General features: G+C 42.0%; 2 protein-coding genes across 2 annotated transcripts in view; both read right to left on the bottom strand.

Moving 5' to 3' along the window:
- LOC311036847 (CD209 antigen-like protein D) overlaps positions 1–23,853 on the bottom strand; it is a 580,951-nt gene that overhangs the window by 524,110 nt on the left and 32,988 nt on the right. The gene's annotated exons all lie outside the window — the stretch shown is intronic.
- LOC311036900 (small ribosomal subunit protein uS15m-like) lies at positions 12,313–12,930 on the bottom strand (the record flags this gene model as incomplete). The annotated part of the gene is made up of 1 exon (XM_084045910.1): positions 12,313–12,930. One exon carries the CDS (start codon positions 12,928–12,930, stop codon positions 12,313–12,315), a length of 618 nt encoding a protein of 205 aa, XP_083902036.1.

Raw genomic sequence — 23,853 nt, 5'->3', positions numbered from 1 at the left:
TAAGTGCCAAAGCTGTGGACCGATTGGTTCTAAAACCATACTGACTCTCACTCAGCAGGTGATTCTTTTCAATGAAAGAATCTAATCTCTGTACATACAGCTTTTCAAGAACCTTTGAAAACTGGGAAAGCAACGAAACTGGTCTATAATTAGTAAATTCATGTTTGTCTCCAGTCTTAAAAAGTGGAATGACCTTTGCAGTTTTCATCCTGTCTGGAAAAACTCCTGTACTAAAAGAAAGATTACAGATGTAACTAAAAGGTTTCATTATACAGTCAATGGTCTTTTTCACAATGATCATATCTATCCCATCACTGTCATTTGATGTCTTGTTCTTTGATTTTGCTACAATAGATTTAATTTCATTTTCACCCACTTCTCCTAGATACATGGACTGCATTATACTTCCCCCTTCCCATTCACCATCGTTTTGTCCATCATGTTGTGGAATAGAATTAGCCAGACTTGGCCCAACATTAACAAAAAACGAATTAAATTCATTTACCACTTCATTCATATTTTCTATGACTCTCTTATTGTCATTGGTAAAATAAGTAGGCAAATCTGTAGATGCATTTTTATTCCCTATTACCTGATTTAAAATTTTCCAAGTCCCTTTAAGATTATTTTTGTTTTCTTCCAGCCTCTTGTTATAGTATTCCTTCTTTGCCTGTCTCATTATGATTGTCAATTTATTTTTGTACACCTTGTATTTGATTTCAGCAGTTTTTGTTCTAAATTTCATAAAGTCTCTATAAAGTTTGTTTTTCTTTTTGCCTGCATTTTGTAGACCTTTTGTTATCCAAGGCTTTTTACTATAACTACTATTACTTTTGCATTGTCTTATTGGGCAACATTTATCATAATGCGATAGAAAAATATTCAAAAAGGTTTCATATGCCACATTTACCTCCTCTGTAAACACTCCTTCCCACTTTTCATTTAAGAGGTAATTTCTAAACTTTTTTATTGTTTCCTCTGTTCTAACCCTCATATATCTATAGCAATTGTCCTCTTTCTTACTCTTTATTTGACAGTTGAATGTTACAAATACAGGTAAATGATCGCTTATGTCATTTATTATTAAACCACTCTTAATATTACTCTCTAATACATTGATAAAAATGTTGTCAATTAACGTCGCACTAGTCGTCGTAATTCGACTGGGCTTGGTGATTAAGGGGTAGAACCCTCTACTATATAATGCGTCCAAAAAATCTGATGTAGCTTTATGTTTCAATACATTAATAAGGTCTATGTTGGTGTCTCCACAAATTAAACACGTCTTGTTTTCATTTAACCCATTCATTAATTCTTCCAGATTTTCTTTGAACATTTCTACATTAGACCCAGGTGTTCTGTATACACACATAACTACGATGTTTCTCTTCCCTTCTAGCTCTATTTCCACCGTTAGGCATTCCATTAAATCATCAATTTTAGTAGTCATATTTTCAACCACTCTACACTTCAGGTCACTATCAACAAGCAGGGCGACACCACCACCCCTCCTGTTAGCCCTATTGGTATAAAATAATTCATAACCTTTCAAATGAAAATCAAAACCTCTCTTTTCTTTCAACCACGTCTCAGATAAAGCAATCACCTTAAATTTACTCTCAAATGTTTCCAAATAATCCCTGATCTCCGAAAAGTTTGCATACATACTTCTGGAATTAAAATGAATAAGTGAAAATGAATTATCCAGTTCAACATGGGCCTTGACTTGATCATCAGTATAGTATTTACAAGTGTCACCGATATAATTAAATACATGACTCTCCGGGTCTACATCATTTAAATCATACAAGTTGTGTTCCATATCAGATCCCGTTAGGATTCCAAGTGACTCAGTCATTTATCACATACAGTGTACGTGTCTCTCACCGGGGAGGGAATCACCCGATCCGCTACACCCCCCCCTGGACATTGTCTATTGTGCAAATCCATACCTCTAGTCCTTGTGTTTTCCATGTTCATCCAAGGGACCCTCATCTTTTCCATGTCGATCCAAAGAAACTAATAATGTCTTCACACTTGTTGTCAGATCATTTTCAGGCGTTCTCCTTCTCCCAGAGCCTACTGTCTGCCAGCCCGCTGCCTGCAATGCAGGCTCCAGGTCCGTCTTGTCCGCTGGGATTTTTACCGTAACGCCGTACTCACGACTCACCCCCTCTGCCGCGGCCTGCGGGTTATCAAACATCTTGAATTTACCGTCTTTGTCAAATACCTTCAGTTTTGCGGGAAACACAATTCTTGACTTTATTTTCTTTTCTGAAAGTTGTTTCCTTAATTGTCTGTATTTTCCCCGCTCCTTATAGACTTTTTCAGTGAAGTCATCATCGAAGTAAATCCTCCTGTCTTCAACCTTCAAATCCTTCTTTGTCCAGGCCGTCTGTAGCACTTTTTTTTTCGCATTTTCATTTTGGAACCGGACTATTATAGACCTGGGCCGATCGTCTGTTTCAGACTTTTTTCCAATTCTGTGTGCCGTTCCTATAGGGACATCTTCTTCATCAAGATCTAGTTTGTCTCGGATAATTCCCCTCACAAACTCCACAATGTCGTTTCCCTCAGAGTTCTCAGCAACAGAATAAATTCTCAAATTATTCATACGGCTGCGACTTTCCAATTTCTCACATTTTAATTCCAATTCCTTCTGGAGGCGCAGAGTGTGGACAAGCACATTATTCATATTACTTTCATGATCTTCATTCTCCGCAATTCTCTGCTCTGCTGTATCCATTCTTGTCTTCAGTTCTCCGATGTCATCTCTTAGTTCACTTACTTCTTTCTTTAATGTTCCAAAGTTACCGGCAGTTTCCATACGAAAGTCTCTGATTTCTTGTAGTATTTCAGAAAGACCCAAGACGCTTTCCTCCTCCACTTCATGTTGACTTTCTTCAACTTGTGCGCTGTTTGCGCCGCCGCGTCTTGTTTGTCTCTGTTTCGATGCCATTTTCTTCTTTTTTTGTCGTTTAATCCGATCTCCTTAGTTTTCTTTGTTATTTGATGTCACTCAGGGTCAGTTACAGTGCTCAGTGTCAGTATTTAACCGAGATCTTTAAAAGTTTGTGGCGTGGTACACGCTCCGCACCTTCTCTGCACCTGCTGTTGGCAGCCATTACCTCTTACTTTAGAAGGCAACCTTAGCCTTTAGAAGGCAACCTTAGCCAATCAGGATGGAATATGGAAAATCAGACAGATCTGTGTCGATCACATGACTATAGAGATACTGTGTACTGATTTGCGTGATGTTTGGATATCAAAAAATGGGTTTTGCACAAATCAGCCTCCTGGGGCAGAGGTTCTGAATTGGCGTCCAGGGACTGTGTGTGCACAGTTTCGCAGCGACCAGGCCAACGGTGCCGGAGATTAGCTGCTCACAGACAGATGGACACACGGACACACGGACATGCGGACGCACGGACAGGGTGCAAAACATACTCTCTCGCCATGCCTTTTGGCCTGGTGGAGACAACAAATCAAAATATAAGAAGTAGTGCATGGAGGTACGAGGTTTTTACGCACAACGACAACAACGCTATAATATAATGTGTTCATCTGTGTGTGTGTGTGTGTGTGGGGGTACAAAGCTGTTCCGTGACGCACGGCAGTTAAAACTATTTTTCCGCATCAGTGGCTCCGCCGTGGAGCCTTCCGCGGTGAAAGTGCTCGCGGATGGAGCTAATGCTGTTTGATACGCTGTAGGAAGCCACGCATCAGCGCTCGCACTGAATTGATTCTGTAATGTAAATTCCTCTAGTGTTACGTACAGTCTTAACCCATTAAGACCTGGAACGCATCTGTGTCACTTTAGATTTCTTTGGCTATTCAAAAATAGCAGATATACAAGCTCATAGCGCGGCACCGAGTGCCACGCTATGAGCTTGTAGATCTGCTATTTTAGATTTTTTTTTAAAGGAGGAGTTCACCCAAAAAATGACTTATTTTCTATTAATTGCACACCCTATGAAGCCTTGAATCCATGGATTCTTTTTAGTTTTTGTGGCATTCCTGAGCTAATAATTTGATTCCCGTCTCCTACCGGCTAATGGATCCGGTAGGAGACACAAAGTAGATTATGTGTGTCTCCTACCGGAAATACACACGTCATCAAATTATTGTCTTAGGAATGCCACAAAAACAAAAATAAATCCATGAAATCAAGGCTTCATGGGGTCTGTAATAAGTAATTTTTTGGGTGAACTCGTCCTTTAAAGATTTTTTTTTCAAAAAACTGTTAGGATTTAGAAAACATTTTTAAGAATCGCCTCAGGTCTTAATGGGTTAACATATGTCTTGTTCCATTCCCATTATGCTGAGAGGTTTTGTTCTTGTTTATGTTATGCCGCTGTGTCTATATAATGTACTAGTACCCTGGAGACATGTTACTGAGTGTTTATGGGGGAATACTGTACAGGAATTATTTTGATTTGGTCTCGGCTACATGGAGAAAAAAAAACAGCCTTGAGCTTATACTGTCAAGTGGTGGACAGCTGTTACCTGAGTAATGTACTTACATACATTTTTGTAGTATCTGCACTTTACTTAAAGGACCACTTCACCCATTTTCAACCTATCTTCATATAATTGGTCCTGCACTAATGCTCTTCTTTTTGTCTATTGTCTTTAACGATTCCGGTTCCTTAGCTATTCCTTACCAGTTCCCTTTGACGATTCATATATGTTCCAAATGGACCCTTACAGGTCCCCCCCCCCATCCACCCCCCACCCACCCACCCACCCTCGTGTCCATCCATCCCTGCCACAGTCTGTTCTCCCCCTGCCTTCTGGCAGAAGATACAGGAGTCTGAAGAGTTGCACTGTCAGCTTCAAAAACAGCGTTTTACCTGACGGCCATCATGCTGTTGAATAGAGAACAAGAAAACTAAACTAAGAGAAACATGATTATATTCACTTTGGAAATACACACACACACACACACACACACACACACACACACACACACACACACACACACACACACGCACGCACGCACACACATGCTCAAGCCTAAACCAACCAGAATATTTTCCTATTTTTTTTTTACCTAATACTTTTTTGTTTTTTTTAATGAAAGAATAAAACAACCATTTTTGCTTACAAGGACCAGGAACATTGTCCTCACAAAAGTATATTCACACACACACACAAACACACACACACACACACACACACACACACACACACACACACACACACACACACACACACACACACACACACACACACACACACACACACACACACACACACACACACACACACAGCCACGGCACGACACGAACCTAAGAAAAAGCTATTATGAGAGTATCCTTTTCTAGGCCATAACATGAATAAGAAATCATTACATTATGCATGTATGAATGAGGCTGTTTGGGATATCACTGTTTCAAGAACAAATAAGTTCAACGTCAATAATAATAACAGTGTGGGTTGTTTTGCCCCAGGAAACCCCATTCCATAGAGTTCATGAGTTAACATGAGTTCACTGGTGGAAAGTTCACATAATTCACACAATTAGCCGACAGCACCCAGTGGAGTTTGCTTCAGGATACTTAGTTTTTCTAATGCACAAAATAACATTTTATTCAATCGTGTAGTGCAGTGGTTCTCAAACTTTTTTCGTGCCAAGGACCCCCAAATAGACACTTGTTAGCCCGCGGACCCCCATTTGAAAAGATAAGCCCAGGTACCCCCATAATAGAAGATTTTTACGGCTCTCTAGCAGTGATTTTCAACCATTTTAATTTCAAGGACCCCCCAGTTTGACATGCATTAGGGCTACGGACCCCCATTAAATGGCATGTATGTCTCTGGGACCCCAATTCATATTGTAAAATCAATGTTAATTTAACTCTGAGAGTGTACAATTGTACACTCTCAGAGTTACAGACCCATAAGGGTCCATTTGGTCCCTGTCCATCATTTAGCTGGGGACCCCCTGGAACCCCCTCAAGTACCCCTGGGGGTCCCCGGACCCCACTTTGAGAACCATTGGTGTAGTGAATGAAAATAGCAGATTGACAAGCTTACAACGCGTCGCACTGCGACGTGTTGTAAGCTTGTCGATCGCAAAAAACGTTCTGAAAAAAGCTTTCCCTGCAATAACAGAAAAAAGACAATACACAGAGCCCTGAGGGACTCCGCTCAACCATATGGGATTTAAGTGGTTAAAGTATCAACACAATGTAAATCGTGGTCAATCTGTGGTCAAACACAGTAGCTACTTGGGTATAATGTGTACTTTCCGCCACTGACGGATCTACTGATGCAAGAACAATAGTTTTAGCCGCTGTGAGTCACATAAACTCATTACCAGCACAGATGTATAAATGTATTATATATACATATTATACACACGCTCTGCAGGGGTACGCATTGTTTGGAAATGTCACGTGAAGTCTTGCATGGTAATATTTATAATGACTATTTGCTAGCTTAGATGGATGCCCTTTGATTCGTTTTGTCTTGTTTCTATTTTCTTTTTTTTTGTATGGCAAACCAAAAGAGTTTTATTCATGTTCTTTCTGTACTTGGTCCCCTCTTGTTTTTTCAAACTTTGTTTTGTTTTTGTTATACTAGACCAGACACCGGCCTACTCAGGAACGATGCCAGCTGGAAATGCATGCCCCATCCGGTTATGCAACACCCGTTGTCAGAGTACCCACTGTACCCGTATGTTTGTCTGTGTCCTCTGTATGTCCATATATGGAGATTTCTGCCTATCCGATCGATTCGCACCGGGCACCGCACTCGCTCGGGACCTCGACGATGTGCATGCCGAGTTTGAAGTTGAGAAACATGAAGTAGAGACGTACACACACACACACACACACACACACACACACACACACACACACACACACACACACACACACACACACACACACACACACACACACACACACACACACACAGATGGAAGTACAGAGATTATAGTAGGATACTTTGTTGTACGATGATGATTTAATGTGCCGAAAATAGCTGATCCACATCGCGATATAAATGATGCATTATGGGGTGTGAGCCCCCCTAAAGGTCAAACAACCTGGCAAGGTTGTTTAGGCCAGTTAGCCTTTGTCGGTAACTTTGTGTGAGCGCTCAAAGCCCAAACGCCAGGGCAGCAACTAAAACAGTTATTAAAACTCCCCGGAAATAATGAATTGAACTTAAAGGGTTACGGATGATTTACTTTTGAAAATGGTCATCTGAAATGTTTTAGTTTTAGTCGACTAAATATAAGATTATAGTCGACTAAATCTGCAGTGGATTTGGTAGACTAAAATGTATTTTGGCGGTGCCTTGATGGCGTCGTAATCATAGACTGTATAAATGAGATGGACAAAGCCACTCCCCTGCTTTCTACAGACCGAAAATGAAGCCGATTGTTCCAAGACTGTAGGTCCGCCATCTTTCAATATCGCGTCATTTCACGTCATATCCTGCAGAATGAGACCAGACCATTATTGGTTGGGTAGCTTGTCAATCAAGAGCGGGGGCGGGGAATGAATGCTATTGGTTGTGTAGCTTGTCAATCAAATCATCCCGCCCCTCTTAGATATATTAACTTACTTTATCGTCAATTTTAAAATAAATGGGACCATAATTTAGCAAAACGCATATCCTGATGATTGAAAGGAGACTTTAAACTAGCGACTGGAAGCATATAGAATTTATGACATTTTTTTATTACGGTAAGAAAATCTAGGGGGCGTAAGGCCAAACTGGAGGGACACATGCAGCAATGGTCTTAATGGCCTCCATCAAATCCCTGCTCGGGCAGGAATAATGCAGGTGTGTGGTGACCGGTACGAGGTTGGGTCAAGCGGGTTGTGAATCCAACACGCTGAGGCTAAATGACCCGTGTTGTCCTGGGGAACGTGGGCAATGGCCCACAGAGGTCATTAACCACACGAACCCTAGCGTCCGTGTTCTGGTGGACGAACATTAACCGACAGTAACCTATCTGCAAGCTCAGGGCCGTGTTAATGTCAAAATGCGCACTAGGCAACGGACAGTTTTCGGCCCCCCCCCCCCCCAGCGCATGTGCGCGACCCATGCGCGCGCGCAAAGCGCGCGCGCGCGCGCGAAATTTTGCGGTTATTTCGCGGATTGTGGCCGTTTTTGGGCGTTTCTTTGTTACTTTATTTCGGTTTTAGGGTTAGGGTTAGGGTTAGGTTAGGCTTATGTTACGTAATAAAAATAAAATAAAAAAAAAAACTTTTAATTTTTTTTTTTTTTTTTTGGGTGGGCATTTTTCGGCCCCCCCCCCGACAAGACATAGGCATGTGCCTACATTGCCTGTGCATAAACACGGCCCTGTGCAAGCTTACACCGTGTCGCAGAGAGACGCGGTGTGACCTTGTAGAGCTGCTTTTTACAGCTAAAACCGGAAGGCGACTAGTATAGCCTAGCTATGCTCTGAGGAACTCCAGGCAACTAAGTATTATAGACTCTGTGCTATTTTGCCCCTTTTGATAAAGAAATGAGGGTCCAGGCATTCCTTCTTTCCTTTTTTATTTGTATTAAAGAGAAAGGGTGACATCATTACACGGACAGGACTTTCCATGCTATAGAACAAAGACTCAGCAAAATCTCAAGTACGGAGATATGGGGCTGATATATATACTCACTGTGTGTGAGTGTATGTATGTGCATGCTATCTTCTAAGTTTGTGCATGTGGTATGTGTGCTCTAATCCAGACATCTAAACGCGCGCGCGCGTGTGTGTGTGTGTGTGTGTGTGTGTGTGTGTGTGTGTGTGTGTGTGTGTGTGTGTGTGTGTGTGTAATCTGTTGTTATTGCAATACTCTGGAATGTGAGTTGTGCCACTCAGTATGAGTCTTAAAGCCTTGTCTCTGTGAATGTATCAAATAGGCTTTTTATGTCCATATATGGGTGTATTAAGATACACAGTGGTTAAGGCACCTGCACATTCATGAACGATCGCGACGGCAATCTCCGATTCTACGAGACTCGGCTACGCTACGTCTTTTAAAGTGATCGGTGGGTGGGTCCTTGTGAAGAAACATATTCTATAATTTTTCGAAAGTTAGTCAAAACGCTCGGAATCTCTGGCAAGGGCAGCTATAGATGATGTTTAACTCTAGCAGTCAATGAGTTAATTACTGTCTAAGGGACAGTTTTCAGTTGGACGTAGTTCGGTTGATGCAAACTACAGGTCGGTGTGGAGGGTGTGGGGGCTTTTTGGAGGGGAAGAGATGGTGGGATCAGTGGGGGACAGAAACAAAGTACTTTCACTTGAGTGGATACTTCTGACTGTCACTCGACTACATGTCAAAGACTCATTGCACTTTTGACTCCACTACATTTCTTTGAAGGGAAAAAAGTAACCAAGCCCTAGTTCTAATATTGAAAAATAGCCGATGATCTACAAGCTCACATTGCGTCGCGTAGAGTCAACAGGCTCTTCCTCTCTGTGACAGAGGTCATTCAGACAGAGCAGCTGGTGCTGTGTGCTGGCAGGACATCAATGTCTAAATCCTGCACGCTGCCTCTCACTCACCTGTTTGCCTCATTGCACCTGGCAACGCAGCTTCATTTAACCACTACCAACCTGGCGGGCACTATTTTGGGCATGTCATTATGGGCAAAAGGTTTAACGCATGAAAACCGGGAACGCATCTATGTAACCACTTAAACCATTATGTTATACTTTGGCTATTCAAAAATAGCAGATATACAAGCTCATAGCGCGGCACCGAGTGCCGCGCTATGAGCTTGCAGATCTGTTATTTTTGAAAAATTGTGAAAATGTGTGCAAATCTTTGAATATATATTTTTTAAGCAAACATTTTTAACTCAAATCTTTGCTTCTGCGGGGATCCCTGGAACAAAATATTTTGAGATGGGGGTCCCTCCAAAAACATATAATTCTGGGGGTCCTTGACATGGAAAAGTTTGAGAACCACTGATGTAGCAACACATGTTTTTTTTTTAAAGAAACTGTCAGAATTTAGAAGACATTTTGTAAGAATCGGAACCTCAGATCTTAATGGGTTAAAACCGATGGACTCCGCGCTCCAGGTGCTTCTGTTCTCGGGGATTCTACATTTCTTCTAAATTCTAAACAGTTATCAGTGGTTCTCAAACTTATTTCATGTCAAGGACCCCCATAATTATATGTAATTGGCCGCGGACCCCCCATCTCAAAATGTTGTTCCAGGGACCCCCCAGAAGCAAAGATTGGAGTTACAAATGTTCGTTTTAAATGTGTATATATATAGAAAGATTTGCACGCATTTTCACGGTTTTTCAAAAATAACGGATCTACAAGCTTGTGGTGCGGCACTCGGTGCCGCGCTAAGAGCTTGTAGATCCGCTATTTTTGAATAGCACAAAGAAATCTTAAAAGAACACACAGATGCGTTCCCGGTCTAAAAGGCTTAAGCAAAAACAAATTGGAATACTTCTTCCTCCACTTCTCAGCAGAGTGTGAAGGGTAACTACAGGGCGAACACAGTAATGAACAAGGATAAAACTATTGATTATTGTGGAGTGTAAATTGGGTAAACACTACCTTGACCTCCTGAAGGTAAATGGCCGTCGCTGGCATCGGGTCAGCCGTGGAGCGATGGTCCCTTGGCACTCGGTAGAGAGCGTGTTTGTTTGTTTGTTTGTTTTGTTTGTTTGTCCAAGGACATTTCAGCAGGACTGACTGCTTGAGCACACTTGACCACAGGTCCACTGGATGGAGGAAGTGTTGCCAGATTTTGTGAGAGAAATAAGCAAACCGGCTTATATGAAAACAAGCCCAAAAGAAACGACTACTAGGCCACATGAGCACACCGATATACAGTACACCGGCTATTATTATATTATTATATGCTATTTGAAAATAGCAGATCTGCTGGGTTTGTAGATCTGCTATTTTCAAAAAATCTTGAAAGAAAATGTGAAATATTTGGAATATTTTATTAAACAAAATTATAATATTTTCACGAAAAAGTGACGTTTATTTTTCAGATTCTTGGTGAAAATAGCAGATCTACAAACTCACAACATGTCTTGATGTGACACGTTTTGAGCTTGCAGATCGGCTATTTTCACTACAATAATGTATTTTTGTATGTTTCAGCTCTCTTTTGCTTCTCGAGCTGAAAACGTACGTGGGAACCATTCGTAACATGAGAAAGGCCACATATGTAATATTTACAAACCCATAAGTGCCGTATGATTCTGTATGCGCAGCAGAGCACCCGCCGTCAGGAGGACTTTCCGTGTCTGCTTGGCCGTCATTGTAAATTAGAAATGTGTTCTTAATTAAGCGACCTGCCTGTGTAAATGGAGGTTAATTAAACTGTTGACCTGTGTGACTGCGGCGCCGTTGCTCTCCATGAGTCACTCACTGCCTCGCTCGCTGTCAGGAGCTGGGCTGGTATGACTGGGTCCAATTAATGACACAAACTCACCAGGGCTGGAAGAAGTGACTGCGTTCAAAAGTTTTACTTGAGCACAATTAAGTGTGTAAAACCTTTCAGAAAATATAGTGGTGGAAAAAGTACTCAAACGTTTTACTTAACCCCATTGAATCTCATTTTTAGATCTGAGCTAAAAAGCATTATTTTACACTTTGGGCTATTCAAAAATAGCAGATATACAAGCTCATAGCGCGGCACCGAGTGCCGCGCTATGAGCTTGTATATCTGCTATTTTTGAAAAATCGTGAAAATGTGTGAAAATATTTGAATATATATTTTTTTAAAGCGAACATTTTTAACTCAAATCTTTGCTTCTGGGGGGTCCCTGGAACAACATATTTTGATGAGGGTCCGCGGCCAAATACATATCATTTTGGGGGTCCTTGACATGAAAAAGATTGAGCACCACTGATATAGAAACATACGTTTTTCAGAAAACTGTTGAGATTTAGGAGACATGTAGAATTGGCTTCAGGTCTCAATGGGTTAAGTAAAAGTATCAATACCACAACATCAGGTGGGAACCAGCAGCTATAACTACCAACAGCAACTCTAGCCAATGGATGATGAGTCTGGATTCTGAGTAGTGTCGAGGGAGAGCGGCTTAAAAACCCGGTGACAGAAGTCCTGGAGATCGCTCTCTGCCGAAGATCTTGAAGGTTCAGTCTTGTCTTGAACATCGGTGAAGAGTCAAATCTCGAAGATCGGAGATAGTTGGAGATTCTTTCTCAGGTCAGCCATGCCTTGCCCATGCCCAAATATGGAATTCATGATGTCAGACTCAGATGGTCATGTATGGCTATGGAGGATACAACCAACGGATTGAGAGTGCTAATGCTGGACACCACTCACAATGGTCAGGTCATTAATGAACACCAGAGGCCACGGATTGCTTCATCTTCAACTGTTGCTCTGCTTTTTGTTTCTGCACCTCCAGAAAGACCTTGATGCAAAGGGCCTTTTTGGCCAGCCAGCGGCGGGTGATGCGTCTGTAATACTCTGGAGGGAAGGTGTGGGTGATGCCCAGCCGTTGGCACACATTCTCAAAGGCATCGTAGTCGACCAGCCTGAGGTTCTTCAAAATCTTCTTCCTGCGATCGAGGGCCATGAGCATGCGTCTCTTATTCGCCATGTCCTTGGCATGCTTTTGTAAGTGTTCTTGGTAGTTTCTGATCCTCGCGGTCAAAACGGCCACCTTCACCTGCATCGAGCTGCGGTCACTTTCGTCCTTCTGGACATTCGCGATCAGCTGCTCCTTTTTCAATTGTAGTTTTTCGCCGTGGCTCGCCAATTCCAACGAGAGCATTCTCTGGACGCCGCCGCGAGTAGTTTGAGCGAGGGGAACGGCTGCGTATTCCTTCTTAAACATGGTCGGGGCTAGATCGCTGAGCTGGCTCTCGGGGACCTGCTTCTTTTTCCTTGCAGCTCGGACGTAGTGTGTAGTGTGAGCTATTAGGACGGCTGTTTTGGAAGAAGCATGCATCATGTGTTTATCCACTTCTCCCCGTTCTCACCAACTCTCTCTCCTCTTCTGTCTGCTGTCCTTTCTTCATCTTTCCAAAGTCATAATAATAATAATAATAATATAATAATAATAAATATATTTCACGCTTTTCTTCCCCCGCTGTTTTCCATCTGTCCTCAACTTCCCTTTCCCTTTATTCTGCTACTGTCTCCCCTCCTCATGTTGTATCCCCTTATCCCTGTATCTCTCCTCTGCTTTTATCTTTTATTTGGCCTGCCCTCTCCTCTTCTTCTCCATCTCCTTTACTCAAGTACTGTACTTAAGTACAATGTTGAGGTATTTTTTACTGTACTGGAGTATTTCCAATTTTCAGTACTTTTACTTCTACTCCACTATATCTCAGAGGAAAATATTGTACTTTTACTCCACTACAATTATTTGAAAACTTTAGTTACTAGTTACTTTGTTGATATAAATTATTATATTATAAAACATATATTAACCACTTTAGCCCTATTTCTTACATAGGCTATTTGAAAATAGCAGATCTACAAGCTCACAACACGTCGCATCGCGACACATTGTGAGCTAGTAGATCTTCTACTTTCAAACATTTTAGTACTTTTACTTTTGGTACTCTCTTTTTGGTCTCTCTCTCTCTCTCTCTCTCTCTCTCTCTCTCTCTCTCTCTCTCTCTCTCTCTCTCTCTCAGAGCCATATTGATATGAAACAGGAGGGTAAACAGGTGTTGTCAGTTGATTGCCGACTAATGAAGGCTCCAGGTCAGACAGAGTCAGGGAGCTGCTGTTGTTGCATGGTGGCTCACTGTGGACAGACTCTGACACATTAAATGGAAACAGAGCCTTAATTATTAGGCCCTTCATTCGGTAGCAAATGTGTTTACCCGACCATTTCATGTCAAAGGTCTTTTTGGCAATCAGTTGTGTTTGTCTGCACTCTAGCAACCCCCCACTTCTTCATATCCTGTGATTTAATGTTTCAGGGTTTTTCAACTTCAACTCCTGCAGCTGTTCTGTTCTGTCACATCACAGGTTCATAGGCGTCATGTTTTTTCACACAAACACATTTGCAGTTTTCAGGAAAGGGAAGAAGAATAGATCTAGAAAGAAAGAACAAGGAAAACAGATCAGACCTTAAAATAGTCCTAATATGAGTACAGGAAAATGTGTGCGTGCATATATGCATATATACATACATACACGCATATATACACACATGTGCACACACACACACACACACACACACACACACACACACACACACACACACACACACACACACACACACACACACACACACAGACAGACAGACAGACAGACAGACAGACAGACAGACAGACAGACAGACAGACAGACAGACAGACAGACAGACAGACAGACAGACAGACAGACAGACAGACAGACAGACAGACAGACAGACAGACAGACAGACAGACAGACTACTATATGTGGTGTTATATAGCCTAATGTATGTACTGTATTTAAACTAAGGCTGTTTGCCTGTTGCTAGTGGCTTTTCTTTCTTTTGGGGGATCCTGCATTGGACAATTAACTATGCTCATGATAACCCCCCCCCCCCCCCCCTCTCTCTCTAGGCATGCTTCATCCCTCTTTGATCCTCTTCCGACTCCTTACCGTGCCTGGCTCTCCCCTGCTCCCAGACTCTCCCTACACTCCTCTCTGCTCTCTCCTCTCTGCTCGCTCCCAGATAGTTGTTTTCTACATTTCAGTTACGGCTCATCACACCTCTGCTCACGCACGCACGCACGCACGCACGCACTACCTGAAGTCAAGGCAAGTTAAAACACTCTGTCAATGTAAAACATGCAAATGTTTGTGTGTGTGTGCGTGTGCGCACACTGACACACACACACGCACACGCACACGCACACGCACACGCACACACACAAACTGAAGTTAATGTACTGCACAGGCACACTGCAAATTACCTGCACGCTACGCACACACGCCAACACACGCTGCGCACGCACGCCACATCACTGTGTTTCACCTTTTTCACAAAGACTCTCCGTCTCTCTCCCTCTCCGCCTCTCCCTTTCTCTCTTTATCTCTCTCTCTCTCACACACACACGCACACGCACACACGCACGCACGCACACACACACACACACACGCACGCACGCACGCACGCACGCACACACACACACAGCGGCTCACAGACAATCTCCCTCCCTCAGTGCGGTTCCTCTTGCGGTGGGGGGTGGGGGGCGGGGGGGGGGAGGTGGAACGGCACTAATCTGCCACGCTCTGTCTGTCTCATTCATTAAGCCGCGCCGTAATCCAGCGTACCTCCGATGTGATCAGCCTCCAATTAGAAAGCCATCAAGCCCAAGGTGCGTTTAATTGCCTTGTCGGAGCCGCACACTTCCCCCGACTCCACCTCTCCGCTTCCCCCCCACATCCCCACATCCCCCCAAACACCCCCACCACCCCCCCCCCCCCCCTCCCCCCCGTCAGCTCCTCTGAGGCGATGGCGGGTGTAATTTCACATTGACAGCGCTACAGCGCTGCTGACAACCGCACTTATCCATCACACGTTGCTACAAACAGGTACAATCCCTCCTCTGTTAACCCATTCAACCCGGGAACGCGTCTGTGTCATTTAAAAATGTCTTTGGGCTATTAAAAAATAGCAGATATACAAGTTCATAGTGCGGCACCGAGTGCCACACTATGAACTTGTAGATCTGCTATTTTTTTATTATTTTATTTATCGTGAAAGCTTGCTATAATCAGACTTTTTCATGTCAAGGACAACATTATATATATTTGGCCCCCGGACCCCCATCTAAAAATATGTTGTTCCAGGGACCCCCCCAAAAGCACCGATCTGAGTTAAAAATGTTCGCTTTGAAACATAATATATATGTATTTTTAAAGATCTTGACAAATTTTCCACGATTTATCAAAACATAGCCAAAGAGATGTTAAAATGACACAGATGAGTTCCCGGTCTTAGACCCGAGGTCCATTCTACTAATGCCTTCTAAGGATCTCAAACTTTTTGTTGTTCCAAATACCCCTCCAAAAAAAAAAAGTATTTAGCCACGGACTTTCACAAGCTCACGAAGCGACGCGCTGTGAGCTTGTACATCTGCTATTTTTGAGTTCTAAACCAGTGGTTTTCAACCAGTGGTCCTTGAGGGAGTACCAGGGGGTCCCCAGCAAAATGAGTTATAGCGTCACAATCATTTTTAACCACTTAGCTTTGACTATTCAAAAATAGCAGATCTACAAGCTCCACTATGAGCCGCACTATGAGCTTGTAGATCTGCTATTTTTGAAAAACCTTGAAGAAAGTGTGCATATCTTTGAATATTCATATTTTTTTTAAGCGTTAATCAACTGATATCTTTGCTTCTGGGGGTCCTTGGCACAAAACATTTTCAAATGGGGGTCCGCGGCCAAATGTATATCAATTTAATGGGTCCTTGGCATGAAAAAGGTTGAAAACCACTGTTCTAAACCACTGCTCTAAATCCTAAGAAAAAAACCTATGTAGCTAAAGTGACACACGGACGCTTTCCAAGGGTTTTAATGGGTTAAAGTGAGGAGACGAGACGCCAGGAGCTTCTCCAGGCGTCCCCACACTGGCTTCTTTCAGATTGACAATTAATCTCTGGTGTTTCATGGTGGCTTTGGAGAGAAAGCTTTCCAATAAACCCACTGGCTAGAAAAGACACTTGTCTGCCTGGTGTATGGGGGGGGGGGGGGTGTGTGCTGCTGCCTGTTACTTTTGATTTGTGTGTGTGTGTGTGTGTGTGTGTGTGTGTGTGTGTGTGTGTGTGTGTGTGTGTGTGTGTGTGTGTGTGTGTGTGTGTGTGTGTGTGTGTGTGTGTGTGTGTGTGTGTGTGTGTGTGTGTGTGTGTGTGTGTGTGTGCGCGCGCATCCAGTATACAGCATGTACATGTGTGTCACGGTAGGTAAACGTATGATTTACCTCCCTCTATCACTCGACTCGGTTTACTCCTCAACCCCCTGCCACCTGCATTTAGGTCTTTACTTCAAAAAGCCCCTTCCTGCTACACAGTAAGGGGTGTGTGTGTGTGTGTGTGTGTGTGTGTGTGTGTGTGTGTGTGTGTGTGTGTGTGTGTGCGCGCGCAAGTGTTTTGACTTGTCCTGAGCACTTCAGGGGGAAGGCAAAGTGGGAGCTCGTCCACGTATTTACGGTATGCTGGAAAAAAAATACGCCAGTTACAAAGTGTCTGTTCGCTGCATGTTCACGTTCGCTGTTTTCATCTGATCGCTGACAGTTGTTGAAATATTTTCACACACACACACACACACACACACACACACACACACACACACACACACACACACACACACAGGCTGATCAAATATTTCTAACCGTGGGCGTTTGGAAGAGCTCACCTTGTGTTTTCAGCCGGGGAAGAGAGAGGGAGGGGGTGGGGGGGATTCTTTGGTGGTGGACACACTGCCTAAAATTTCTGGCAGTCAAAGAGTTAAGCGTATTGAGTGGGTATATGCATATTTTGTATGTACCTCGTTTGGCCCGTTGGGCATCACACGCTGGTGGTGGCAGTGCCATGTTGTTGTGCCCCCCCCATAACCCTGATGATGCACCATGTTCTCACCGTTGGCCGACATGGGAGAAGGACTTGCTAACCCCCACGGTTGTTAGTACGTTTTGTATATTTTCACTGGCAGTGTGTAAATGTCCTACTCTTTTCATTAAAACTCTCTCCCCCTCTCTCGCTCTTTCTCAAAAAATGCTGCTTTACAACAACAACAACAAACTAATTATAAATGACACCGCAGAACACATGCAAATGAGGTTAAAGAAAATAATGTGCACCCATACGAACGCCCACGGCACCATTGATTTGTTTTGAAACAATGGAGTCCTGTCACCATATAGAGCAGGAGCACACGGCTTGTACAGCCAACTGTCATCCTACACAGAGCCAGGGTACTCGGCGTGTATGCAAATATACACGCTCTAAAATGCCGCTATTTCCTTATAGTGCAATAACATATGAGTAAACAAGTGTTTTAGTCTTAGCCTTAAAGGGATAGTTCACCCCCAAAATGATTTCGATTAGTCACCCCATGGTGACTTGAATTCATGGATATCTTTTTTGTTTTTGTCACATTCCTAAGACAATAATTTGATTGATCAAAGTATTGGCTTAGGAATGCGACAAAAACTAAACAATATCCATGAATTCAAGTCTCCATGGGGTGACTAATCCATAGAAATAAAGTCATTTTGTGGGTGAAATATCCCTTTAAATAGATAACCTTTGCACATCTTGTACCTGTTTTGCACCTCTGTTTTTGTATTTACTGTATTATGCTTTGTTTTCCCTGTGAAATGTATATACAGTACTCTATATGTTCTGCTTGTTTTTATATGATTGTTTGTTTTGGGCACTGCGGATGTTGCTGAATTAACTCGTTAACTTAATTAGCTCATTCTCTGCCATTGACGGGTGACGTGTTTGTTTTTTTCCAAAGCCCACACCGCCATTGACGTGTTTTACGTGTTTTGGTGTTTTATTTGTTCGCGATGACATTTTTACTTGTTTCGGAAGCAGAGAGAAAGCCTCCGTGTTTAGCAACGATCAGGGGATCGATCACATAGATATATATTTTGTTGTTTGTTTTTGTATTCGTATGTTAAGCTTAGACTGTGTAAATTTAACGCTGCATCTTGGCCAGTTCCCACTTGAAAAAGAGACTGTGTCTCAACGTGTTTTTACTGATTAAATAAAGGTTAAATAAAAAATAAAAATATATAAACACTAGATGACTCACCCGCACTGCTGGCCAATATGGAGTACGACGTTGCCACATGGCATCATGTTATTTTTATAAGTATGCAGTATCATAACTACATCTTTGGTGTTTACAATTACAACACACCAAACCGTTTGGAAATCGGATGAAAATTGAGCACGCTATGGTTATTTCAATAGTACATGCACCATAGACACAATGTTATGAATGGTTATGAATGACTGTCGCAAGATGGCCGCGGTTGAGCAACGCTTGCGACGCGCCCTTGAGCCATCTAGCCTTTCTAGCATCGATCATACCGGATATAAATATTCTGTGACTAGACTAAAAGGAAGGAAGAAAATTGAGGAAAAGAAAAAAACGCTCGCTGGCAGTGGTTGCACGCAGCCAGAAATAAGTCTGGCAGTGAAAGAGTTAACCCATTAAGACCTGAGGCCGATTCTACAAATGTCTTCTAAATCCCAACAGTATTCTGAAAAAAAAAAGTATGTTTCTATATCAGTGGTGCTCAAACTTTTTCATGTCAAGGACCCCCAAAATGATATGTATTTGGCCGCGGACCCCCATCTCAAAATGTTTTGTTCCAGGGACCCCCCAGAAGCAAAGAAAAAGGTTTGCTTTAAACAATGTATATATTCAAAGATTTGCACATCATTTTCAAGATTTTTCAAAAAAATAGCAGATCTACAAGCTCATAGCGCGGCACTCGGTGCCGTGCTATGAGCTTGTAGATCTGCTATTTTTGAATAGCCAAAGTGTAAAACAATGCTTTTTTTTTTTAGCTCAGATCAAAAAGTGATACAGATGCGTTCCAGGTCTTAATAGGTTAATATGCTGTCTAAATAAACAAATAAATAAATATGTTGCTCCTGTGAGGCGCTCCTTCAAGGCGCTGGGCTCCTGAACGGCTGTGAAATCAGGACGACAGCGAAAAGCCATCAAACACATTCTAAGAAGAGCTGGTGTCATCAAACACATGGAGCCTCAGGTCCCTGCATGGAACATTTCTTTTCTTTTCCTCTGCACTCCAGATAAAAAAAATAAAACGCATGGGGTCGGATTTACTGAATAGTTTGTGCATATTTGCTGATGTGAAGTGCACGGGATAACCCTAGAGCTTTGATATCATTGCTGTCTCTCCCAGTGGTGGGAAGTAACTTAAGTACATTTACTTACGTACTGTACTTAAGTACGATGTTGAGGTATTTGTACTTTACTTGACTATTTCCAATTTCCAATACTTCTACTTCTACTCCACTACATCTCAGAGGCAAATATTGTACTTTTACTCCACTCCACTACTACTTTGAAAACTTTAGTTACTAGTTACTTTTCAGAATATAAATACATTATATTATGAAACACACATTAACCACTTTAGTCCTATTTTACATAGGCTATTTGAAAATAGCAGATCTACAAGCCCACAACCCGTCGCATCGCGACACATTGTGAGCTTGTAGATCTGCTATTTTCAAACATTGTAGTACTTTTACTTTTGGTACTTTAAGTACATTTTGATGCCAGCACTTTTGTACTTTTAATCAAGTAAATTTAGAATTCTGGACTTTGACTTGTAACAGAGTATTTCTATATTGCAGTATTGGTACTTTTACTTACATGTAAGTAAAGAGTTAAATTAACGGCCTACTTGATCACACTACAGAGTCACACAAAGGCGTCTAAAGTAGCAGATCTACAATCTCGAAACGCGGCGCGAAAGGGGGCGCGTTTCGAGCTTGTAGATCTGCTACTTTTTGCTACTTTTGTGGCTCACCGTTTGGCTCAACATGGATCCACATCAAGTATTAAACAATTTAGTCCGCAGCCGACGGAGACCATAATATGCAAAATCAGCCAAACTGGTAGCCGGCCCTTAGAGTCCATGCTGCGTCTTAAACCCAGCTGGAAGTTGGCCACAGGGTATTAATAGCACTTTGTGGAAAAAAGGCCATTGAGTCACCGAAATCAGTTAGGGGCCGTCGAGTGGGAGAGCTTAACCCTGTAAGGCCGGGAAGGGAACGCATCTGTGTCATTTTAAGATTGCTTTGGCTATTCAAAAATAGCAGATATACAAGCTCATAGCGCGGCACCGAGTGCCGCGCTATGAGCTTGTAGATCTGCTATTTTTTGGAAAAATCGTGAACATTTGTTCAAATCTTGTATATACATTTTTAACTCAAATCTTTGCTCCTGCCTGGAACCAAATATTTATAGATGGGATCCGCGGTCAAATACATATTATTTTGGGGGTCCTTGACATGAAAAAAGTTTGAAAACCATTGATAATACAGCGACAAACTAAAGATTTGCAGACATGTTCACGCTAAAACGGGGGGAAAAAAAGCAGATCTACAAGCTCATAGCGCCGCAGTCGGTGCCGCGCTATGAGCTTGTAGATCTGCTATTTTTGAATAGCCAAAGAAATCCTCAAATGACACACAGATGCGTGCGTTCCCGGTCTTAAAGGGTTAAGGGCTCGATCACACAGAGACATGTCGCCTCAGGCCAGGCAGTCGACGCTTCAAAAAGGCCATTCTACATTTCCCCCAAAGGACAGGCATGTATTTAATCCAGTCTGACCAGAAGTAAGGATAAAGCATAATATCCCCACCGGCTATAAGAATGAATGACAACAGACATGGATGTTCCCTCCATAGACCCCCCCCCCCCCCCCCCCCAGCAGATAAAACGTTGTTTGGGATCATACAGATGCGCCGATTTGACGATTTCAAAGTGCCTGCCGTAGGCAAGTCATGGACAAATCAGTGGGAAATCCAAACCTATATTCATAAATAAATGGTCAATGGTGCATTTATATAGCGCTTTTTATCAAAAGTGCTTTACATGGATTGTGCATTACATTCACCCATTCACACACATTCGATGGCGGAGGAAACAGGCGCCAATGGGGCCGGGGGGGGGATTGTGACATCAGGGAATGTTCAGGGAAAGATCAGGGAAGTGTTCAGCTGTCTAAGCTATAACAAATAACCTCCATCGTGGACGTTTGTGTAGCTGTGTGAATATTGTCCACATCACAGTGATAAAGTACACTGTGTTTGTGTAGCTTTGTGAATATTGTCCACATCACAGTGCTACGGTACACAGTGTTTGTGTAGCTGTGTGAATATTGTCCACATCAGTGATACGGTACACTGTGTTTGTGTAGCTGTGTGAATAGTGTCCACATCACAGTGATAAAGTGCATTGTGTTTTCAATAAGCAGCAGCGTGAAGCGAGCTTCCCCGTTATTAAGATAATTGCCAGGCTGCCATCGTTACTGTCATTAATGCATGTGGATCATTTGAAAGCAATTAGTTGGAATGATGTTCCTCTGTTTTGGTCCTCTGAGCGCCCACTGGGCCGTGTGACTACCTGGGGTTTGGTGGAGTAAAAAAAAGAAATCCTGAAACTATTTAGTTTATTAGCTCTAGACAAAATATATATCAAATGCAATCTCTTTTTTTTATGGTGTGGCTCCTCTGATGCAATCTGTCTAGAAGTGTGTGTGTGTGTGTGTGTGTGTGTGTGTGTGTGTGTGTGTGTGTGTGTGTGTGTGTGTGTGTGTGTGTGTGTGTGTGTGTGTGTGTGTGTGTGTGTGTCGTGCAGGTGTTCAGAAAGCAGTCGGTTGGCCAATAGGCTCTTTACCGCAAAATGTACAGTATAAATATACGTGAGAATTGAGGAAATTACAAACATCTGTCTTCTCAAGAACTGGCGTAACTAAGTACATTTACTCAAGTACTGTACTTAAGTAAAATTTTGAGGTATCTTTTACTTTACTTGTGTATTTCCAATTTTGTATATGTTTTACTTCTACTCCAGTACACATCTGAGGCAAATATTGTACTTTTACTCCACTACAATTATTTGAAAACTTTAGTTACTGGTTACTTTGTAGATTTTGATTACAAAACATACATTAACCACTTCAGCCCTACAGTATATTCATTTTGGCCATTTGAAAATAGCCGATCTACAAGCTCACACTATGTTGCATCCCAACGCATTGTGAGCTTGTAGATCTTCTATTTTCAAAAGATGTTTATACTTTTGTAAACTTGAAATGGGACATTCTGCACAATGAGTACTTTTACTTTGGTACTCTAAGTATATTTTTTATGCCAATACTTGTATACTTTTATTCAAGTATATTTTGAATTCCGGACTTACTTACTTACTGTATTCTATATTGCAATATTGATACTTTTACTTAAGTAAAACATGTGAATATGTTATCCACCACTGGTCAGAGTATTATCAGAGTATTGTCAGAGTATTATCAGGTACACACATACAGTATTTTATCCACAGGTCAGTAGAATGTTAATTAATAGACTGGATTAATAATGTTGCCAAGTAAAGTTGTATTAAATGCTTCCACTGCTCAGTTTACAAGGTCATAAACAGATGGTTTACAATACAGTAAGTTATGAATGAATCACTGTAACAGTCAAGGTGTTTTATCACATTACAGTACAGCTGTTACAACATTACACACAGTGATATTACTATATTAAACCTCATCTACAGTGTGACAATATAATAAGATCAAAAAGCCATAATAAAAGCAACAAAGCAAAACAAAATGCAAATAGAATATAAAGATAATAAAACAACATTTTTATTCGGGGGGGGGGGGGGAATATCCAAATGTTCAAAAATATCATTATGCACAACCTCACAGCACGTTGCGTTGTGAGCTTGTAGATCGGCTATTTTATAAAAGGTTAAAGTTGATATGATAAAAATACAAAGTTTGTCCAACTCTGTTTGCTTCAACATGCTGACTGATCCACAATTCATCCACAGTGTAAATATGAACACTTAAACCCTATTATAGTTGACTGGGGTCCCCCAGGGCTCTGTACTAGATCCTCTAGAACAGTTGTTCTCAAACTGGGGGTGGGGTCAGGGGGTCCCCAAAGGATGTTGTATTCTATTGTATTCTAATACTAATAGATGAGGCGGGTCCCTTGCTAGTGAAGTGGTTCTCAAACATGTTCATGTCAGGGACCCCCACATTGATTTAAAATTGGCCACAAATCTCCATCTAAAAATATGTCGTGCCAGGGACCCCCATAAGAGAAGATTTGTGATAAAAAAGACAAATAAAACAAATAATTACAAAATA

This window comes from Gymnoscopelus microlampas, assembly GCF_963454915.1.
Source record: "Gymnoscopelus microlampas genome assembly, chromosome: 20".
Classification (NCBI taxonomy): domain Eukaryota; kingdom Metazoa; phylum Chordata; class Actinopteri; order Myctophiformes; family Myctophidae; genus Gymnoscopelus; species Gymnoscopelus microlampas.
This window is presented reverse-complemented; position numbering and strand designations above follow the sequence as displayed.